Below are 21,185 nucleotides of genomic sequence, written 5' to 3'. Positions count from 1 at the left end.
CAAAAACATTTGGCGTAAAAAACAAAATGTACAGTATAATGGCAGAAATCCTATACTATCCTATCTCCATCAAACTATTCTGAACATTTTTTTGGATCCCTGTCTGACGAACAAACAAAAAGAGAGTGGTGAAAACATAAACTACCCCAAAATTTCAGTCAGTTGTACTGTAGGCAGTGAGCGGTTCCAGGAATCATATTTTAAGAGGCATATGAATTCTGCAAGAGAAAACAGAGAGAGTTGTGTTGCAGCAGTGAAGTGTCCTTGGAGCTAGTTTAAGAAATGGCTATTCTCCTTCAAAAGACTGTTGAGAGCTTTAGGCGGGACTGAGCTTGAGGAGGTCATTACTCCTGGCTCGAGTCTCACTGATCCATCTTCTGTACGGACACCTGCAGCAGTAACAACTCCAAGTCCACCTCTGTTACCTAGCCTCACACTCCCTCCTCTGCCCAACTCCATCCCATTCCAGCTCCTCCACATACACCTCCTCGCAAACACCCATACAGATATAGATACAAGCAAGACACACAAAGAAACATTTTTCCCATCACATCTCAAGACATCACACCTTAGTGCATTTCGGCTTGTTAATATTTATACAGCTCACATTTCCATACTTGTCATACAGGCAGATGCAGAGCATATGGCTTGTTGTCTCGTAGTGAATGATTGAATAATCAGTTTGTAACCTTTTGTGGCTCATTCTCCAGGTGTGTCATTCAAGCCCGGAGCGGATATATGCTGCGAAAAAAGGGAAATGAATAAATTACATTGGATAGATAGTTAGACTTCATGTGGAGAAGCAGGGGAGCCCATAATGACTTCTCTGTAGAGGAGTCTCGCACATTTCAGTGGAACATTTTTTTTTCTCCCCGTTCCTCCTTTTCACACCCCTCTCCACCCCCACACTCTGTTGTACGTTCTATTTCTGACACAACAGCAATGAGTAATGAATGGTTTTGCCTTGCACTGGTTCTTAACAAGTGAGTGGATTGTATGCAGTGTGTTCTGTATATTGGGCTAATTAGTGTTGTGCTGGCACACCCTGGCAGAGCACAGAAACATCCCTCTCAGTGGTTACTCCTACGTGGCTGCTGCAGCCAGGACTGCCAGTTATGTTTGCTAGTGGGAGAAAAAGTGACAGTAAAAAGACACTTAAATTGCATCCTAATTCAGGACCTGGATAGGACGTAGACCACTATAGTGGGTCCCTCAAAGGACCTAAAGGCTAAACATCATAGGTCAGTTGCCCTGATATCTACAGTTCAAGGTGTGATGTTAGACATATACTGCTGACACGTGATGGACAACTGTCAAATAGTGTTTATGGTTAAGGCTGATTACAGTCTGAAATCAATCTCTGTTTTGGTTCACTCTCACCACCCTCATTAGCATTGTTTTCAGCCACAGCAAGCAGTTGTTTTGAGCGAAAATGTTTTTAAAAACACACCAGGTATGCTACCAACCGAGCAACAGACAGCTGTTAGAAAAAATAAGCTACTAGCTGTGAAACATCGTGGAGCATTTAGTAGTTAAAGAAAGATATTTGACCAAAACAGAGCAAAAAGGAGAGTGAATATTGGACTTTGAGTGCCAGTTGGATACAAACACAGATTTAAAAGAATTCTAATATTTTTCCATATCAGCTGGATGTGTACATAGGGAATTATTTGCCCAAAAGGCTAAAAAGTGTTGGTTTAAAGATCAGACAAAAGAGGCACTGTGAAAACTGTTACTTCTTGGAATAGAGTATATCTTCAGTGGTGATGGTGGAATGGATGGATGGAAGTAATGATAGTATTTTATGAGACCTTTAATGGTAAATATATGCACATAACTTTATTTTTCAAACAGAACAAAGTCTGGCTTCCTATATTGTTTTTCATTGTCTAATTTATGTGGTTGATTGATACGACTTGCATAAAATCCTTTCAAAACTGACTAGTACACAATGCATTGTGTTCAATGGGCAAAAGAAAGCTGTTATTTCATATTTGGCCTGGAAATGCAAACTTCAGAGGTTCGAGCCTCTTGGATGGGACCCGGTTTCAGTCCATGTAAAAGGCAGCACCACCCACAAGTCAATGTTGACAGTCTGCTTCTGGCTTGAATGAATCAGGACCCTTTGTACAATGTTGTTTGTATGCCTGCACTGCATGTATGCATGCTGTAACACTGCACATACACATACTGTATATGGCACTGATTCATCACTTTGAACATCACTGATTTCCCTCTTTCACCCTGTATAGCTCCTCCTTTTGACAACTCCCTTTTCCAAAACCTGTCTTTATTATTTTTCAATACCATCCCCTATATCCTGCTCTGTGAATTTTCCACAGCTCAAGAGATGAAAAAGCTGTCTCTTCTCAGTTGGATCTCTTTCTTCTCTGTTTACCTCTTGCTTTAGTCTTCCCCTTTCCCTTCTCACTCATCCAGAGTATTCACCTCTTCAAGACAAAGTCACCTCTTTGTAACCCTCTTTCCTCCATCCCTTGTCTTTATTGTGTCTCGTCCATCCTTCGCCTCTCAGTGTTGATGTATCATATATTTTGGCACACTAGTGACTGTCCTCTTGTACGTGCACCTGCTCCCCTTCTCACTCGTCTGTCTCCTCTTCTCCATTTTGCATCTACCTGTCTTACTTTTTGCCTGTCTCCTTCTCTTCCTCTCTAGGTTCAGGTTTCCATCTCTCTCTCTCTCTCTGTCACTTGGCTGCCTCCAACCAGACAGGAAGACTCCGTCTCTTTATGACAGCTGACATGTGGCAATTTCCCTTCGTTAATGACAAGAAATGTGCCAATTACCTCTCCGGATGTTTCACTGCCAATCAGACACTAACGAGCTGTGTGTATGTGTGTTTGCGTATGTGTGTGTGTATCTCTGTGCATGTTTGAGTCTGTTGGCATGAGAGAAAGTTGGACAAGTGCTATATGAGATGTAGTCTTGTGCTGAATTTTAATCATTTGAAATCTTTTCACAAGTGTGGTGCAGAGATTGGCTTACCTTTTCATCTCTGGTTTCATTAATGAGTCCCAATTACAGTCTGCACTAAAGAAATGATGGGTGAACTGTTGCTCACTTTTGCTCTCACACACACGTTCCCACTTCTGACATGAGTTCCTAACACTTTCTATCTCTCGTCACTCTGTCTCCCTCCCACCCCTCCATCTGCACTGAAAAGCTCTTTTGTTCAATTTTTAATTACCTTCTCATATAAAAGTGCTCTTGACATCTGAATGCAACACGTTTGGAGAGGCTGCCTCTGTGATTGGTGCAAAATTGGATAACCACCTCTTTGTATGTCAATGTCAATCTCTATCTGAAGGCCAGGCCTTTTGCTTCCTAATGCCCTGTGCTCTGCACACACTGATGTGATCACTGAAAGACAAAATATTTATCATGTCAACAAAAAACATCGTTTCTCTTGTTTACATCATCTGTATTTGTTTTATGGGACCTGTGTTCCCTCACTTTTCATCATGACATAGGGAACAAAGGACACACAAAATGGTAATCAGATCACTGTCAAATATTTGTTTTCCAAACATAGGGGTCCTTCTCTCTGGTCATGTCTGTCATATTTGTTAGTTTTATCCAGTATTAAAGATTGATGGTGATGTTATAACACAAACACACACACAGTTACACATACACACACAAATCCACCTAACCTTTATCCAATAAATACACTGGATAGTTCTATTCACTATACAGCCTCCTGGTAATCTATAATAATGAAGTGGTAATAGTGCGTCATGCATAATGCACAAGAGTAATTTACTTTATTTGTGCGTGTGTGTATATAATAAGAGGAACTTTCTAAGATATTTTTAAACATTTAAATGTCAGGGAGAAAAAGCCTGGCTATAACCAGAAGCTACAGTTTAGTAAGTTATTATTGAATTCTTCTGGTGCTCCAATTCTGAAAGTCACGGCAGATGTCTCACTGCCACCTCAGCAGATGTCACAACAGATTAGTTGGAAATAAAACTAAAACAGAAGCCAGTTCGATTGCACAATACTGAAATGTCTAATTACATACACTTACCGTATATGCACATGCTTCACTATATATTCCTTCCTATTGAAGCATTATTTGCAACATTAATCTTACTTCCTATGTAGGTTTAGGTTTACACATATGAGAAAAACTGACATTGTCATTCTGTGAGAATGTAAGAATTGACATTCTCACAGAATGGCAGTCAGTTTTGTCCAGTTTTCTCACAGTGAATTCATTCACTGCCTAAATGGCATCAAGGCAGTAACTCAAACACATCTGCTAACACAGGTCAGAGTCACAGTTCCAGTGTCTTCATACTCTCATTGACTTGTGTAATAATAAAGCTGCTTTCATTACGTGTCTAGTTCTAAATTAAATGAAATCATCAACGGCTAATATGAAAACATGCTTTTCTTTTTGTGTGGCAAGAGATGCTTATGCTGTAGCATCATATTGAGGAGTGAAGATGATGTCTCTGAGTGAGTGACATCGCAACTTACGTCATGCAGCACTTTATTGCATTAAGCTCATGTGAGAGAGAGGTTTCATTTCAACTAGTAGACAGCTTGTGAGGGGAATCCTATCCTTCCTGGCTCCATGAGATTGATTCAGCCAGTACATGTTTATGAAGAAAAACATTCATAAAAACTGAATCGGTGTAGAATATACATCACTCTTACAGCGGTTTACTGTAAAGCTCTGCTGATATTAAGTTTGCATCCAGTGTTTGTTCAGTTGTAAGTTGTGGGGATACGTGTCTTATTAGCTGCATGATGCCAGTGTTGTATGCATTGAATTAAAGGGTTATGTGAAGAGGTTAAGTGCGTCTCCAATGTGTTTACACTGGATAAGAGAGCAGGCAGCCTAGCTGAAGTGTGACACTGATGGCATTTTTGATATCTGTCATCTCGAACTAACACAGATACTGGTGAAGATTGTGAGTAACCCAGTGCAGGTCACAATCAGCCCATCTTATCTTTTGAGAAAGTTCCAACAATGCTGGTCTTCCAACAATGGCCAATGTGTTGTACATCTCCGCACCACTACATGCCGTTTCTGTGTTGTTTCTTAAGAAAACATGTACGCCCACACACTGTTTTGTCTTGGCAGGCCTTATATCAGGTTATTGCCCCACTTTTTTTGAGATACTTAATCTCTCATGAGAAAGAGCCTTTATAAACATCCTGCTTATCTTGGCCTGTACTGCTCCTTTGTGTCTTATCTCTTATCGGGTCCTGCTCCTTGTGGGATATCACAATACACAGGAAGTTAGTTATTTTCCAGGCCTCCTCATCACTGGACAGCTTCTTTGAAGAAAACCAGAGAACCAGGAAATATTTTGAATCAAAGTGGCTGCAGAGTGTGAGGCATGTTATTCTTTAGAGCTTTACACCTCTTGAAGAGAAAAAGGATCTTTGTGATTTACAGCCAAATAAAGGTTCTAAATGGTCCCCTGTTCTGTGATAGTGCCAGGAGTTCAATATCAGTATCATTTGGAGAAATGAAACTCATAAGGAAAGGTCAGAGAGCCTCTCAACTTCAGGAATTGTGGAGGGTTTTCTTTTCTCTGCTGTCTGCAATGCAATGCTGTTACTGTAGGGCTTTGTTCTAGGGGGAGAATAAAAAGAGCATGATAGATATTGACTTTTTGTAGCAGGACCTCAGAGACATAAACAATTGTGCCTCTAATCCTGGCGCTCACTGCTATTTGAGAGGTTAGGCAGAGACAAGAAAAAAAACGTAGCTGTTTAAACTCTTTGCTGTGATTCCTCTACAATTTAATGAGGTCAACCTGTCTTATATTTTCTCTCACAGCTTCTGTTTGAAATGCTTTTTGTTGTCTCTGAGCTGTCTGTCTTTTCTCATTTTTTTCTTGTTACGCTCCCTTTCTATTCTTCTCTTAGGTGGAATGGTTAAAGAACGAGGAAGTTATTGATCCTGCAGATGACAGAAACTTCTACATCACCATCGACCATAACCTGATCATCAAACAGGCCCGTCTGTCTGACACGGCCAACTACACCTGTGTGGCTAAGAACATCGTGGCCAAGAGACGCAGCACCACCGCCACAGTTATCGTCTATGGTAATCTTATAACTGAGCAGCGCATTCAATGAGATCCAAAACTAGTCTTACATCCCATAACCTGCAAACAGTCGTTTACGGCCACATGAGAGCTCAGTGAAGTCAGACACTAGTGCAGAGGAAAAGAGTAACAGAGAAATCTGTTAGAAGTCAGCAAAACTCAAAATAAAACAAATTTCAAAGTCACTCTGAATAAAGCAAATCCCTCTCTCTCCTGCGCCGTGAAACATTCACTCATCTGGTTCCTGCCGGAAGGTGTGCAAAAAATTGAAGATTTGGGATTTTCTGAACTGTGAGGAAGGTACTGATGTGGCTGAGCCATACTTAAAGAGACCCCTGCTGTGGCTTCACACAGACTCACCCACTGTCTCCCTAACATCAACTAACATGACGGTTATTGCACAGCACGGCTGCGAAGTTGAACTTCAATGCCTGCTGGAGGCGATGCCTATTCACACTGAATGAAGATGTATTGCATGTGGATACCTGCGCAAGATAAAAGTAAACAAATGCTTGAAAATAGTACTTTGACCATGATACCACTGACCAAGTTTCAAATCTAGTGGAGTTAATTCAACACTGGGACAATGTGGCTAGTATGGATCAATGTAAGGGTGATGTAGAAACACAAATTATGAAGCCGAGAGAGCAGATTTCAGGACAAGGTTCACTGTCTCTGCAAGGCTTTCCTGTCACTAACGCAGTCTATTCTAAAACTGCTTTAATGTCAGCTCATCCTTGAGAGAAAGTACAACAAGCCACTGCATTTGTTTGTGCTGCCCTTGCTTCTTTATCCAAAAGGGGATATGTGCACATTTCTGCACAGTTGTGCTATAAGTGCACAGACTCTAAAAAGCTATGAGAAACCCAAAGGATAAGGAAGAGTTGTGTGTGATCCTAGTGTTGAAAAAGTAAGGACAGGCAGTGTGTTTTTAGCCCAGTGGTTTCCAGACCAACCCGCGACAAGGACACTGGAAACAGGAGCACAGGCTGGCAACAAAAGAGAAAGAAAGGGGAAGAGAGAAGATAGATCCATAATCCATGGAGGAAAGAAAGCAGACAGTAAAAAAATGTGGGGCTTTGGCAGACTCTTTCCCTAGAGTCCAATATTTTGGGCTTCACTCATAAGCATGTCACATTTGAAAGTCGGAGGCTCCGAGGGGCCCAGTTCCACCATCTCAAATGCCACAGACTTGTTCTCAGCCACAAGCCCTGGTGTCACTCTGCACTGGATTTAGTTGCTGACAGAGATGGATGAGAGAGGGAAGAGAGGCATTAGGAGGAATCAGTGAATGGAAAATGCAGCAATCTGACCAGAATTTACTGTCTGGCTGCAAGGCAAAGTAACGACCCGAGATTTCAGGGTCAAAACACAAAAACTCTGTATATACATTTTGCAATGTGCAAATAACCATACTGTATCGAGATGTGCATGACCCCCATGGATTTCATTTGATGTACTGATCAAATAACAACAAACCTGATCAAATCCAAATTAGTATCTCTGTGCTTTTACTGCATTTGTATTTCTGATTTCATTTGTTAGATTGTGTTTTACTTTGTCTCATTTTGTGTTTTTTTTTATTTCAAAACTTATTTTTATATATTTTATTTTCAAAACTGTAAGAAAACATGAGTGATATTTTATGACATTTCATCACCATGTATTTCAGTGAACGGTGGATGGTCGACATGGACAGAGTGGTCAGTGTGTAACAGCCGCTGTGGTCGTGGTTACCAGAAACGCACGCGCAGCTGTACCAACCCCGCCCCTCTCAATGGCGGCGCTATCTGTGAAGGGCAAGGCATCCAGAAGCTGGCGTGTAATCCTCTCTGCCCAGGTATGGCATAAAATTACAATACACCCACTTAGAAGTGGGTGTAGAAGTGGGTGTAAAGGGTGTAGGTGCGCAAAAACAAAATACATAAAATATGATACTACTCTGTGTTTGCATATTTCGCTCTGTTTGTGCCTCCACCCTTACGTGTGTGTCTCTCTCCCACATGTCTCCCGCTGTCTCAAATCATGTATCCACTCACCCGCTCATTTGTCGTCTGTCTTCATCTCCTCATTCATCATTTCACTGACATTACTCTCATCCGTCCTGTCTGTTGTGTGGTAGTGGATGGCCTGTGGACAGAGTGGAGTAAGTGGTCCACCTGTGGGACAGAGTGCACCCACTGGAGGAGGAGAGAATGCAACGCTCCGGCACCCAAAAACGGGGGAAAGGACTGTGAGGGCATGGTGCTCCAGTCCAAGAACTGCACCGATGGGCTGTGCATGCAGAGTGAGTACCCGACTAATCCTCTGCTACTCTCTCTGACCTGCCAACCAAAGACATTTCTTCACCCTTTGACCATGAGTTTCACTCTGCTCTTTCATTACCACGCTGTGTTTCACATCCTCACAAAACACTCTCACCCTGTCACTCGCTCACTCTGTTTCACATGACTCATACATAAACAAGACATGCTAAAACGCCTTTCGCTCTGTCTTCTGCACTCAATCTATTTACTTGAACATGCATAATACACAAAAGCTGTTGGAGAAAACTGACATAAAAACAGAAAACCACTGCACATCTTTTCCTGTGTCAGCTCAAATATAAGTATATGTCAAAAAAAGACTTGGCCACATGGGGAAGCACTCTGAGTAATTATCCTTGTCACAGGCTAAGCATTTGGGAGTTATATTTAAAATAATAATAAGTGATTATATTGTAATTACATAAGGGGGGTCGCAACAACCAGGCAGCTTTGATTGCTACCTTAATTTAAAAACTCTGGATTCCTTAGGTGCAATGAGAGGAAACACGAGGCCACAAAGTGCTGGCAATTACATGTGTTGGAGAGAGAGCAAGTATTGTAGATAATACTCGACTCTTGCAATGATTTCAAAGTACACAAAAGCCTCCAGGATGCACCAGCATTTCTTTCTCATAAATCACAATTCTTCTGTTGGCTTGACTGTTTTGTTGCTAAACAGAAAAAGGCCAAAGTCAGTTTGTGGTGCAGCCAGATATTTTTCTGCAGGCAGCGAATTGTTTTCTGCTTCTTTTTCTTCCAGCAAGTTCAAAACAGCCACACAGTTTAGTTGAGCCAAAAATCTTGCTCCCTCTCCTTTATAATACATTCACAGATTGGAATCATGCTGCAGTTGCTCTGATGCGCGTGTGTGTGTGTGTTTACTGCAGTATTAAGAAGATACAGGGTAAAGCATTTGATACCTTGAACTTCATCTACTAAAACAGTCTTTGCCCTCTTTTTGGCGCCTATACTAACCTATAAGAAAATATGATATAGCTGGAAATACTGCACAGTAACTGAGTTAATGTCTAGTTTAATAAACATCTTCTCTAATAAACATCTTTGAAGGTGTTAGACCCACACACTGTCACAGATGCCTCCACCGTGTGTATAACCTACTACAGATGGTGATTGTGACACTAATAATATAACAGAGGCCCGGCTGCTGGATGTCTAGAATTTGGTACAGCTGGCCGTCACTGTGTGCAGATGATCTGAGATTTTGCTGCACCATGGGGTTGTAAACTGCTACCTGCAGTATGGTGTCGACATGATGTACTGTAGGTTATGGTTGACATCACATTGGCGGTCAATATGCATCTTTAGACGCAGTTGGCTGATAGATCTGCATGTCTATGTCCAAAGTAAACACATACTGTACTGTAAGTCCATATGCACTGACAGAACACTATGACTTCAGCGTTCATTGACTTCATTTAATCTAAGTGTGAGAGGAATGCATTAGCTTATTTTATAGCCAAGGTCATATGTCTGCAGTGTGTAGAAACATCAGGCAGCAATCTACAAGAAGATCAGCTCCTATTTGTGTTATTCATCTTATTTTATTTCCCTCTGCGGCACAACATACGCTCACCCCACACTCTCCCGCCCCACTGCATGCCCCCTGCGACTCAACCTATCTCAGAAGCATTAGTTCTAGGTAGATTGATGGTCAGTTTGCAGAGAATATAAAGCCATAATGATATAGATTTAGGATCATTTCAGGGATTGATTTTTTTGGAAGCTAAGAGGGTGAAGCCACTTATGTCAATGCTAATGACCATTTCCACCAGCATTTAGGAGAACGGCCCATTATCTAAAAGCTCACATTATGGCAAATATGATTGGGAATGGAAGTTGTGTGCAATCTGAACTCACCTCGGACCGCTGATCTGCTCCCTCCAGTGCAGTGCTGGGATCTGAGCAAACACGTGTCTCTGGATTCCATTGCAGCTTGATCTTATTTTCTGTTGTTTGAATTTATTTAAATCACTTCAATTGCAATCCATCGCAAAAATCTGGCATAGAAATATGATACGACCAGAGCTGGAAATAGCACTCGTGATGCTCAGCCTCCATTGCTGCACACTGTGAAAACACAACTGACCTGAGTCAAAAAGGAAAAAGTTGTGTTATAATTTACTTTGTAGCTTGTTTATCACATTTAGACTGTCCGGGAGTTTCGGGGTTGGATTTAACAAAGTTAAGTATCTACAGATTGAACTAGAGAGGTTGCACTCTGCCTGTTCAGATAGAACTTCCCAACTCTCACACAAGAGTATAGTTTTCACAGTTCACTGAGGCTGACCTGTCTAAATCTCTGTTTTGTGCTCTCTCTGTGGTCTGTCTTCCTTGATTCTGATGTTGTTTTTCAAGCCTTTGGTAACCCTGCTCTCAGACATGACATTTCCTTGACATATTGATGTAGAGAAAAGGGGAGCACATACTCCAGCAAGGGCAGATGCTTTATTGCTATCAAACACCAGAGACTGGAAAATCACGACTCTAAGGTTCACCTCAGCTTACAAGAACATGAGATTATTTACACAATATTTATACGTTTTAGAAAAGTTTTGATTAAATGTAAACAAAGATCTTCTGACATACAGTCATCATCTTCAGTTAACATAGAATCCCCACTGAGAAGTAATAGAAGCAAAAATTAACCTTTGGCTATTCTAATGATGACGTCAGTTTTGCCAGACAACAGTATCCCTCTCTAAGGTTGGAAATCTGCCACATTCAAGGAAGTAATGGACGAAACACAGACAATGATTTCCTGTACTTTGAGTCTCCCTGTCCTCTCCAGCTCAGTGTTGTCAGGGAAGACTAATCTTTGTCTGTCTGGGGCTCTGAGGTTTCCTTCGGAGCCCACCCACTGGAGCGTGCTTTTACTCTGGCTATACTGTTAGACGACGGATGAATAGAAACTCTACAGGATGGGTTCAAATGGCCCATCAGTTAGACTGACCCTGACAGTCACCTCCCCCTGCTCCAGCCCAGCCTCCCCGTTGCCTGATTACATGTACACACCAGCCCCATCTATCAAGTCATTGATTTTCCTGTCGGTCCACTTGTCTGCCTGTGGCTCTCTCCCTCTCCAATAAGGACTTCATTGTTTGTATAGTTGTTTATGGATGTCCCAGGGAGACTGAATATTATGTGTACTAGTGCACTATCCCTGACTGCCATTTTACCTTGCTTTCCACTTCACTTCCACGTATAACCTGGCCACAACAAAGCACAACCAAAAGCCCAGTTGGGGCCAAAAAAACCATCTATGTTGGCGATTTTTCTCCAAATCTCTGTCCTTCAACCCTTTTTTTCATTTCCTGCTTTCCTAACATAATCGTTCCTTTTATCAAATGCACTACCCTCTCCATCCACCTTCCAGTGACAGATGCAAGGCTGTTGATTCTATTGACTCTGTTGGAGCCCACACTTTATCAGCCCCTCCATTCCCCTCACCTGCCAGCATCAGTCCTGCTGCTGCTGAGGCACTAAGCCAAGTTGATGGATCACGCCACTTCCTCACAGAACCTCCATGCCCCCCCAACTCCTCTCATCCATCTCTATACTCCATACACAGATCTGGAGAGGAGGGGCCAAATCAAGAAAGATCGCTTCCCTGTGTCATCAGTCCTACTCATGAGTTTGTTGCTGTCTCATTTGTTGAGTTTGTTTTTCTGTTGGCTTAAATTTGATTTTCATCATCCCTCTCCCATCACCCCACCCCCCAACTCTCCAACACCCCACCTCCACCCCCTCTCCTTACCTTGCCTACTCTCCCCCTCCCATCCACAACCCCTTCCTCTCTTCAAGGTTCCTTTTATCAGAAGTCCTCTGAGGCAAAAGACAAGAATGATTTTGGAAATTCATGTGAGTTATTGTTTTTTTATCATTTATTTTTTACATTATTTCTACATTCATTCTCATGTCTGTCTGTCTCTAATCTTCATTGGCAGGTTGTGCACAAGGAATTTGAAGTCAATCACAGTCCGAGATAAATCATTAGAAGATATTACTTTTTTGCAAACAGCAAGGTTTTATAAGTGTTTTTCTTTTTTTTTACTTAAAACATAAAACAAAACAAAAAAAGTTTGCTTTTGCTTTTTCATTTCCATCAATGTTTCATTACTGCTATCCTGTTTTTTTACAGATAACACCCACAGAGTATTTGCTTTTTTGATTTCCGTTTTGTCTTTTCTTATAATGTGTCTCTGCTAGCCGAATGCCTGTTCACAGCTATGTTGCTGCTCTCTAACTCAGAGCTGACAGTGCCCTTTACCTTGTTGCTCCAACTTCAGCCTGACACTTGGCTGTGCCGTCAGCTCAGGCGCTGAGTCTGACAAAGAACTTAACCCACTGTATATCTTAAATATTTTCTTCTCTCTGTATCTCACCCTGCCTCTGTAAATCTCTGCGTCCTCACAGAAAATGGAGTGTTCAATAATCCCTTTCATTTCCATTTCTTGTACTTTTCCCTTTCCGACAATGGCTCATGTTCAAAGGGATGTATTAATCTAAGTGATACATTTTAATGCGTACACTTAGCAGGTTGCTGCCTTTATCATCAAAGCGTGGATGGAAGATTGTTCGACTGAGGGGATATATGTTAAATAACTGCAGGGAAGCTTGGCAGAGGAAGCACAGTAAAATTACATTTTCAGACTTTCATCATTGCCTCCCTGCTCTGTTTTCTGTTCGTGTCTGTGCTAGAGGAAGGATTAGAAGCCTAACATATATGAGGATATATCCTGACACTCCTGTTTAATGTGATGTCTCATTTAAGGCTGAATGGAGAGGGCCAGGCCACACATGTCCTTCCTGGGGACTGAGGGAAATTACCTCTTTGAAATAACTACAGTATTAGATCCCCCCACCCCCCCGTCTCTTTATTTGTGGCCATTCAGTACATCTAAAGAAATCGACTTTTTCTTTTAAGCACTATGCATATACTGTAAGTGAAAGAGATTGCCCCGGTGAAGGTCATAGCCAATTTTATTTCAAGTTTAAACTACATTGCTACATGTTGAATGGTGTACTAACTTCCGGTTAAATACCTATTTATCATTATTCATAAACATCACGTCATAACTAGACAAAAAGAACGTACGTTCTTTTACTCTTGGAGACCAAGGATGTGATGAAAAAAACAAGTTGTGGCTTTCAGTCCCTTCTCTTGCTGTTCTCCTTTCTCCTCCTTTGTGCAGGATAACACAAGAGACACAGATTGAGTGCCATCTGTATCACTGAGACACATGAGGCTAATTTACACAAATGCTAGGCCATCATGCATGCCCTGAAAGTTCTGTGTACGGATCTATGGCTCATGCTGCCATCTACTGGTACAGATTCTGCTCCATTTGCATACTCAAATTATCTCAAAAATAGACATTTCTCTCTTACAAAAATAACTTTATTCCCTCATAAATAAGAGGTTTATTTGTTTTGTTCCTTGACTGTTTTGTAGAAGCCCTTGACATGTACAGTGTGTATTCACACGTTGAACAATGCACTCATGCAAGCTCACACATGCCTTCTGACATTTTACTACCTTTAAAGAAGAGTTTCTCCACATTTGTCAACTTGGTGACAGTGAAGGACATTCTTTACCAAACACCAGAGAGTTCAGACTGTCAGTAGGCATCCATTAAAAGGTCTGATCTGCTATGCGTGCCTGTCTGAGTCTGTGTTTCTAACAGCCATTATATCCATGCCAGGCCTACTAATCACAGAGGTTTCTCCAGCTGGAAAGTGGACAGAAAGACTCTGTGAGGGAGACAGAGATGAAAGACAATTTGAGAAATGCAAGCTATGTCTAGATCTTATCTTTAGTGTGTAAGAACAAAGACAGAGACAGACTCTGAACTCCAACATAGAGCACGGTAATTTGAAGATGAAAACATCTATATCTCCATCTTCAGAACTTTTGATCTTGCCTCTGAGCCTGCTTGTTAGGACAGTGTGGCATTGCACTGGAGCAGTCGTCCTTATTAATTGCGCTGTCTTGCACAGAGTTTATAATCATCATCTTTATTTTCTTATTATCTTCATGATGCATGCATACAATCCCCTCTCACACAATATGGCTTCATACAAGAAAGATTTCATGTATGACTTTGTAAAAGACCCAACGTTGTGCATCACTCTCAGTACTCCACAGTACATGCATCATTATCCCTTCTCACTTTTGAAAATTAAGAGTGTCTTATATTATTTCATCAACACCCAGACTATTTGCCACAACGGGCCAGCATTAACCACAATAAAAAAAGGCTAGAGATATACTGGATGCATTTATTTCCCAGTAGATGGTTATTAATATCCGGCTCAATCTTAAACCAGGATATTAGTCTGCTGATAATGGCTTCATCACAACTCCGTCTTATTGAAAAGGAAAGCTTAACACTATTGATGTGAACTTATGAGATCTTAAAAGACTGTTTTCTCTCTTTCTTTTTTCCCCAACCCCTCTCCCCCTCTTCCAGTGGCCCCCAGTACAGATGATGTAGCTCTGTATGTGGGTATTGTCATAGCAGTGTGCCTGGTTATCTCTGTCGTTGTGGCGCTCCTCATCTACAGGAAGAACCACCGCAACTTCGACTCCGACATCATTGATTCCTCCGCCCTCAACGGAGGCTTCCAGCCAGTCAGCATCAAGACTGCCCGCAAAGGTGGAGTACCAGAATAGATGTATATTTTTGTTTGTGTGTGTGTTTGCCTACATGTATGAGTGTGTGTCTGTGTGCATATTTTATATCTCGATTTCAACCACATACATGAATCCCTATCACCTGTGAGTGAGCTAGTCAACATCAGGTGGCACTAAGGCTAGGTATAATTTTATTTTTTTGTGATACTTGCCAACAGTTGAGTTTCAGTACAGTTGGTACAAAAACATATTGAAGTTTAATCCCCTGTCTGAGATAGCACACTTGTGTTATCAGATTCTGTCATCACATGTGTGTTAGTGATAATGTAAGTGCCATTTTGAGTGTAGATGGGCAGAACATTTGTGATATAAAATACAGACAGCAGACTGCATGATTGTGCAGACAGGTGATGAAACTATTAAAATGTTAGTCGCTGTAATGGAAGGCCAAACTATGCCCCTTCATTAAAGCATAATAAGGCCAGTCTGTATGTTGAATATTAAACTGTAATAAGATTTGAGCTGGTGATGTAGGACGGAGGGAAAAGTAAGACCACAAGGATGTGGACAGGTGGCAGTAAGCTGGACAAAAAGACAGCAGGGAAACCAACGGATCAGAGTAATTGTGTTGTAAATAGTCAGTTGGAGGTTTTGGGAACAGGACAAAGGAAAAAAAAGAAAGACAATGAAAATAACAGACAGAAACAGAGAGCACAGAAAAGAAAATCAGATTTAGAATACTGTTCAGTTCGTAAGAATAGATGCCACAAATAATTGCTTGGGTAGCAAATACTTAGCTTGTTTTTAGAGACACATTTTTTTTTTATAAATGTGCTCCTTCTCTTGTTGTCTTTGACAATGTGAGACATCCAAGATATCTACCAATTCAGCACCAAATACAAAACATAGTGTAAAGGGATATAATTCAGCTAGTTTAGTTTAATCATAACAATGAAAGTTAGAACTTAATCTTATTTAATAGATAACAGTATTGCAACTTATTACCACAACTATACAGTACTTAGAGTGATTGATGATACCATTGACATAGCACTGCTACTACTAATAATCAGGATCAGGAGAGACAAGTTATTGAAGTAAAGATGATTGTTTATTATAACGATAAGAAATAATTAAACCTTTACAGAAAGTCTTTGGCACTTGGACTGTATATAGGGAGATTTTTGTGATCAAGAGCCGTCTGCCCTGAGCAGCAGCCATAAAAATCCCCCCATGGACACTGGTGATGGTGTCTGATGACTCGCTGATGACAGCAGCATGAATGAACTGAAGGCAGAGAAAATTATATTAAAAATAACCGCAGCAACATGATAGGCTAACAGAACAGATGTGTTGCTGTGCTATTGGACAGATGTGTCCAGCTGATGACAACAGCTGATATCATTAATATTGACAGGGAGGAAATTATGTGTGAGCATGTGTGAGAGAAATGAATGCATTATGGAAAGAGATATAAACCTGAGGCCTATATGCAAAAGAATAGTCTCCTAATGGGACTTACTACTGCAGTACTACTACAAAAACCATTTTCCCAGCCATCTATCTTGTCTTATTTGAATAACTTTTGTGACATCTGTATCATTTATAAACTTTGTGTTGTTGGAAAACAGAGAGGGGGTGGAGGCAGTGGAGGAGCTGGAGGACAGAGAGCTCCCACTGCCATCGCTCCACCCACTCAGCCCAGCTATTGAACATTCATCCTTGTACCTACCGGGTAAACTGAATGCTAGTGATGCCATCTGTTACTCATGAATCACAGCTGCTCCTTTAACTTCTCTGACTGAGTAATGTTTCTTGGTGGTCAAGTGGACTTCCCTAATGAGTGAAAAACAAACGAGTAAAGCCAGGCAGCAGTCTTGCTGATTGCTGCCAACACTTTCCTCGTGGTTATTTTGGTCTCAAGTTACCAGTTCTCCACATTCACAGTTGGAAAGAGTAAAGTGACCATAATTCTCTCTTAAGACTCTGCCCTAACTGATGTCATTTTCTTTTCTTTTCTAGCTGATCTCCTAACAGCGCCCCCTGACCTGACCTCAGCGGCTGCCATGTACCGTGGCCCTGTCTACGCCCTCCACGATGTGGCTGACAAAATCCCCATGACCAATTCTCCTCTGCTGGACCCTCTTCCCAACCTGAAGATTAAGGTGTACAACTCCTCAGGTTTAGTGACTCCACAGGATGACCTGGGAGGGGAATTTTCCTCTAAACTGTCACCTAAGTTACCCCACTGCCTCCTGGACAACAGTGACAGCACGATGGGCCGTCGCACACAGACCCAAACGTTGCTCCGCACCAGGGATCCATCCTGCACTGCACTGGGCTCCTTCAGCTCCCAGGGGGGACATCTCATTGTGCCCAACTCAGGTACTATACCAAACAAAGAGAGGATGGGTTTTTACATGTGTGTGTTTTTGTCTATGATTCAGAGCAAATTGATATTTTTAATAAGGCAAAAGAGATTTCAAATAAACATATATAACAAAGGAATAAATTAGTTGTGATTCATGAGAGAGAGCTCTGCTAATCCCAGTAAATTCTGTTGTAGTTCATCTTAAAACGCATTAGCCGTCACATTAGCATGTTTTCATTTACTCAGTGGCTCTCTTTTCAGATGGTGTGTGTGTGTGTGTGTGTGTGCACATGTCTGTGGTGAAAAGATAAACTCCTCTCCACTGTGTAGCCTGACATGGAGAAGAGATCGTCCATCAGTTCTTCCCATGTACTCCAAAGGGGCCACCCTTCATTCATAGGCTGGTGGTGATGTTTACAGCTCAAAATTACCCTTAAAGATCCCATGAAACATGCACTTGAAACTCCAGACTATTTCCTTGCTGGGCACAGTGTCTGGTTGCCTGGCAACCTCATGGTGACAACAAGACTCCAGGAAATCACTAGCCTGGCATTGCCAGACTAATTCGCAAATGCAAATGATATTATCTGCCAGAGCAAATGAAACATCATGAGTTTGGCAGATTAGTCTAGTTCCCAGACAAGGAAATCACTGCACCCGGCCAAGAAATTGTCCAGCACACAATTTTTTTTTTATTTTTTTTTTACAGTTTGTTTTTTATACAGATTAAACATACAAGATATGACATATTGATTAAGGATTTTGTTACCCTCAGATAAAGCCAGGCTAGATGTTTCCACCTCTTTTAACTCTTTATGGCTGTAGCTTCATATTTAGCGGACAGATATAAGAGTGGGTCTTCTCATCAACTCTCTGCAAGAAAGCAAATAATCGTATTTCCCAAATGATCAAACTATCACTTTAAGACCTGTCTCATTAGGAAATACATCTCATTAAGGAAGCAAAACAGTGCCATTTCATGGGATCTTTCAAGTCAAAATCCACCTTAACACATAACATAAAGGGATTTATGTGTCTTTAGTGCCAGATTTATTTTTGCCTAATCTGTGATGCAGTTGAGAAAGTGTCTTTATAGAGTTGCTCAGTCGGTATATAATGGCGATATGGGCATATTAGAGCTTAGTTAAAAAGAGTTTGTGAAAACCCTTTTTTCGTTTTCAAATCTGAAACAAAAATGCACAATAACCACTCCAATTATTAATGGTGTCACATTCATCCATACACATGGTGAAATGTGCCAAAACTAAGAGTATTGCTGTATTTGTTTCTCACTTTAAGATCGTAAATCTTTGAAATTGAAACATTGATGTGAGCTGCCTCTGTTATACATTACCATCTTTACTAGGATAACCTTTACACACACAGATGTGACTTTGAAATAAAATACTAAACCATGTGTAACCCATCAGTATATTGACTGCATACAGTATGACAAGGGTTGATGGATACCTAAGGTGCACTAGAAGTACTGACGTAGAGGTGTACTGTTTCAGGCAGCTTACATTAGCCGTGCTGTCCTCACTTCAAACACATGTGGGCTGTTTGTAACATGCCACAGATGCATGTTGACAGGCTTAGACAAACTAGCAGAGACATTAAAGGATATACCGACTTCTCAAGTTTCTTAAGTTTTTCTTTTTTTATTTTGATTCCTGTAAAAATTTTCTCAGCTGCTGGTTGTGCTCAGCCACCTCATCATATTACATAGGCAGAAGGAGAGGAAAGAGCACATTTGATATTTGATCTGTTCGTGTGTCTGGGTAATGAAATATTTTGTGGCACTGTCAGTGTGGCTGTTTGGTATTTTGCATCCTAAAATGCATTTCCCATCTCTTTGAAGCTTTGCTGTGAGGGAGAGTGGCAGTGTGCGAGACGTCCCCGTGGCAGAGTTGTGATTGCCTTGCTAGCTAGCAAGAGAAGCTGTCTGTCACCTTTTGAAAAGTTCAGTACAAGGACATGGGAAATCAATGAGCTATCTGAGAACCCCCCTCCAGAGAGAGAAAGTGTGTGTTTGCGTGTGTGTGTGTGCATGAGGGAATGTGGGGGGTAGGGTCCTAAAAAACACATTGGACAGGACATCATATCAAATCAATCTGAGATGGAAAAATGTAAATCATGCTGGCTGCAGCAATATGAGAATGTTATGAAGAGTAGAGAGATCATTGATTTTTAGAAATGAAATGTCACATCATTTCCTGATGCCATAGGAGAAGGCAGTAAAGTGCCATAGTTTTTATATGTGGGGCTGAGAGGAATTGTGATTATTACTCTAAGAAAAATAATTATTACGTTTCACTCAGGCTTTAACTCCTCTTTACTGGTGCAGTAATATATTAAGAAATATCCATTATAAGTAAAATAGTTAATATTTTACTTTTTTATGTTAATGGTATAGCATTAACAGCCTTTATTTTATTTATACTGTATAACAGAGTGGGTTTGTAGCTGAGAATCAAAGATATACATATGTAATACAAATATTCAGAGTTCTTATGCTGGTCTGATGTCCCTGTCTGTTCTCTTACTAACTTTACACTGAACAAAAAAAAACCTATTCAACACACTGATGAAAGGCATTGACAGCATAAATAGTTGTTAAGAGTCCTCTGTTCTACCTGACAACTCACAACTCTCACTTATGCCTGTTTGTTTGTGCGTCTGTCTGTCGGTTTTTGTGTTCCTCAGGGGTGAGTCTGCTTATTCCAGCAGGGGCCATTCCTCAGGGCAGAGTGTATGAGATGTATGTGACAGTTCAAAGGAAGGACAACATGAGGTACGCAGTGCCACCTACCACATCAGTGCCCCAGAGCTGTGTTTACCCCTGTCAGCTCCACCATGTCACCCATACACCGAGACTGCCGTCACATTGCCACTAAACAGCATGTGTGTGTGTATGTTTGTTTGTGTGTTATTCTCTGTGCACCTCCAGGCCCTCTGTTGAAGATGGCCAAACAGTGCTGGGCCCTGTGGTGAGCTGTGGACCCCCCGGGGCCTTGTTGACTCGACCCGTCATCATCACCATGCACCACTGTGCCGTGTGTGACGGCCAGCAGGATTGGCTAATCCAGCTCAAGAGCCATTCACAGCAGAACCAGTGGGAGGTGAGACGTGGGGTGTACGATAAATGACTCTAATGTCTGTCACTGTGGTCAAGTTTGAAAATGTACTTTTCACAGCCATGTGTATTATTGAAATGATATATTCGCCTCTTAAAATAAGATTCACTGATGTGGCTTTCCATAATATTTATCCACACTGCATTTTGTTGGTGGAAAATTCTACTCAGCAAAGATCAAAGGGGAAAGGTATTGTGGAAAACAAAATGATTAAATGGCATGGGACAACAGATAGCAGGGAGGAGGTAAAGGGGATCAACTTTCTCTGCTTTGTTTGTGTAGCTCAGCACTCAGAGCAAAGCCCTGTTGCAACCAGGTGCTGAAATAGTAAACCTCTGATAGCAGGGAACGGGCTGGGACTGTTGTTTCCCCAGACTGTTTTCTTGTACCTTTATGAATGCTTATTTTTGTTTGTTTGTGTGTGTGTGTGTGTGTGTGTGTGTGTGTGTGTGTGCTGTGTTGGTGTTTTTGGAAGCCCTGTGCCTGCAAGCTCCATCATTAACAGTGTTGATGATGATAAGTTGGGGTGCTGAGGGCATCAGTGTGAATGTTTTCTGCCTATCTCCCTCTTTCCTTCTCTTCCTCACCTTCTCTCTGACTGTCACACGTACACACACACACACA

At 41.3% G+C, this 21,185-nt stretch overlaps 1 protein-coding gene across 1 annotated transcript in view; it reads left to right on the top strand.

The window, feature by feature from the left end:
• The window catches only part of unc5c (unc-5 netrin receptor C), a 108,561-nt gene that overhangs the window by 78,949 nt on the left and 8,427 nt on the right, over positions 1-21,185 (top strand). Inside the window, exons 5-12 of the mRNA XM_035668018.1 lie at positions 5,911-6,091; positions 7,765-7,932; positions 8,215-8,379; positions 12,221-12,277; positions 14,890-15,075; positions 17,076-17,438; positions 20,131-20,218; positions 20,375-20,546. Coding sequence (XP_035523911.1) covers positions 5,911-6,091; positions 7,765-7,932; positions 8,215-8,379; positions 12,221-12,277; positions 14,890-15,075; positions 17,076-17,438; positions 20,131-20,218; positions 20,375-20,546 — 1,380 coding nt within the window. The remainder of the gene's footprint in view (positions 1-5,910; positions 6,092-7,764; positions 7,933-8,214; positions 8,380-12,220; positions 12,278-14,889; positions 15,076-17,075; positions 17,439-20,130; positions 20,219-20,374; positions 20,547-21,185) is intronic.

Source organism: Morone saxatilis, unplaced genomic scaffold (assembly GCF_004916995.1).
Source record: "Morone saxatilis isolate NCDOM2014 unplaced genomic scaffold, NCSU_SB_2.0 Contig21, whole genome shotgun sequence".
NCBI lineage: Eukaryota > Metazoa > Chordata > Actinopteri > Moronidae > Morone > Morone saxatilis.
The sequence above is the reverse complement of the archived record's forward strand: the minus strand, read 5'-3'. Positions and strand labels throughout refer to the sequence as shown.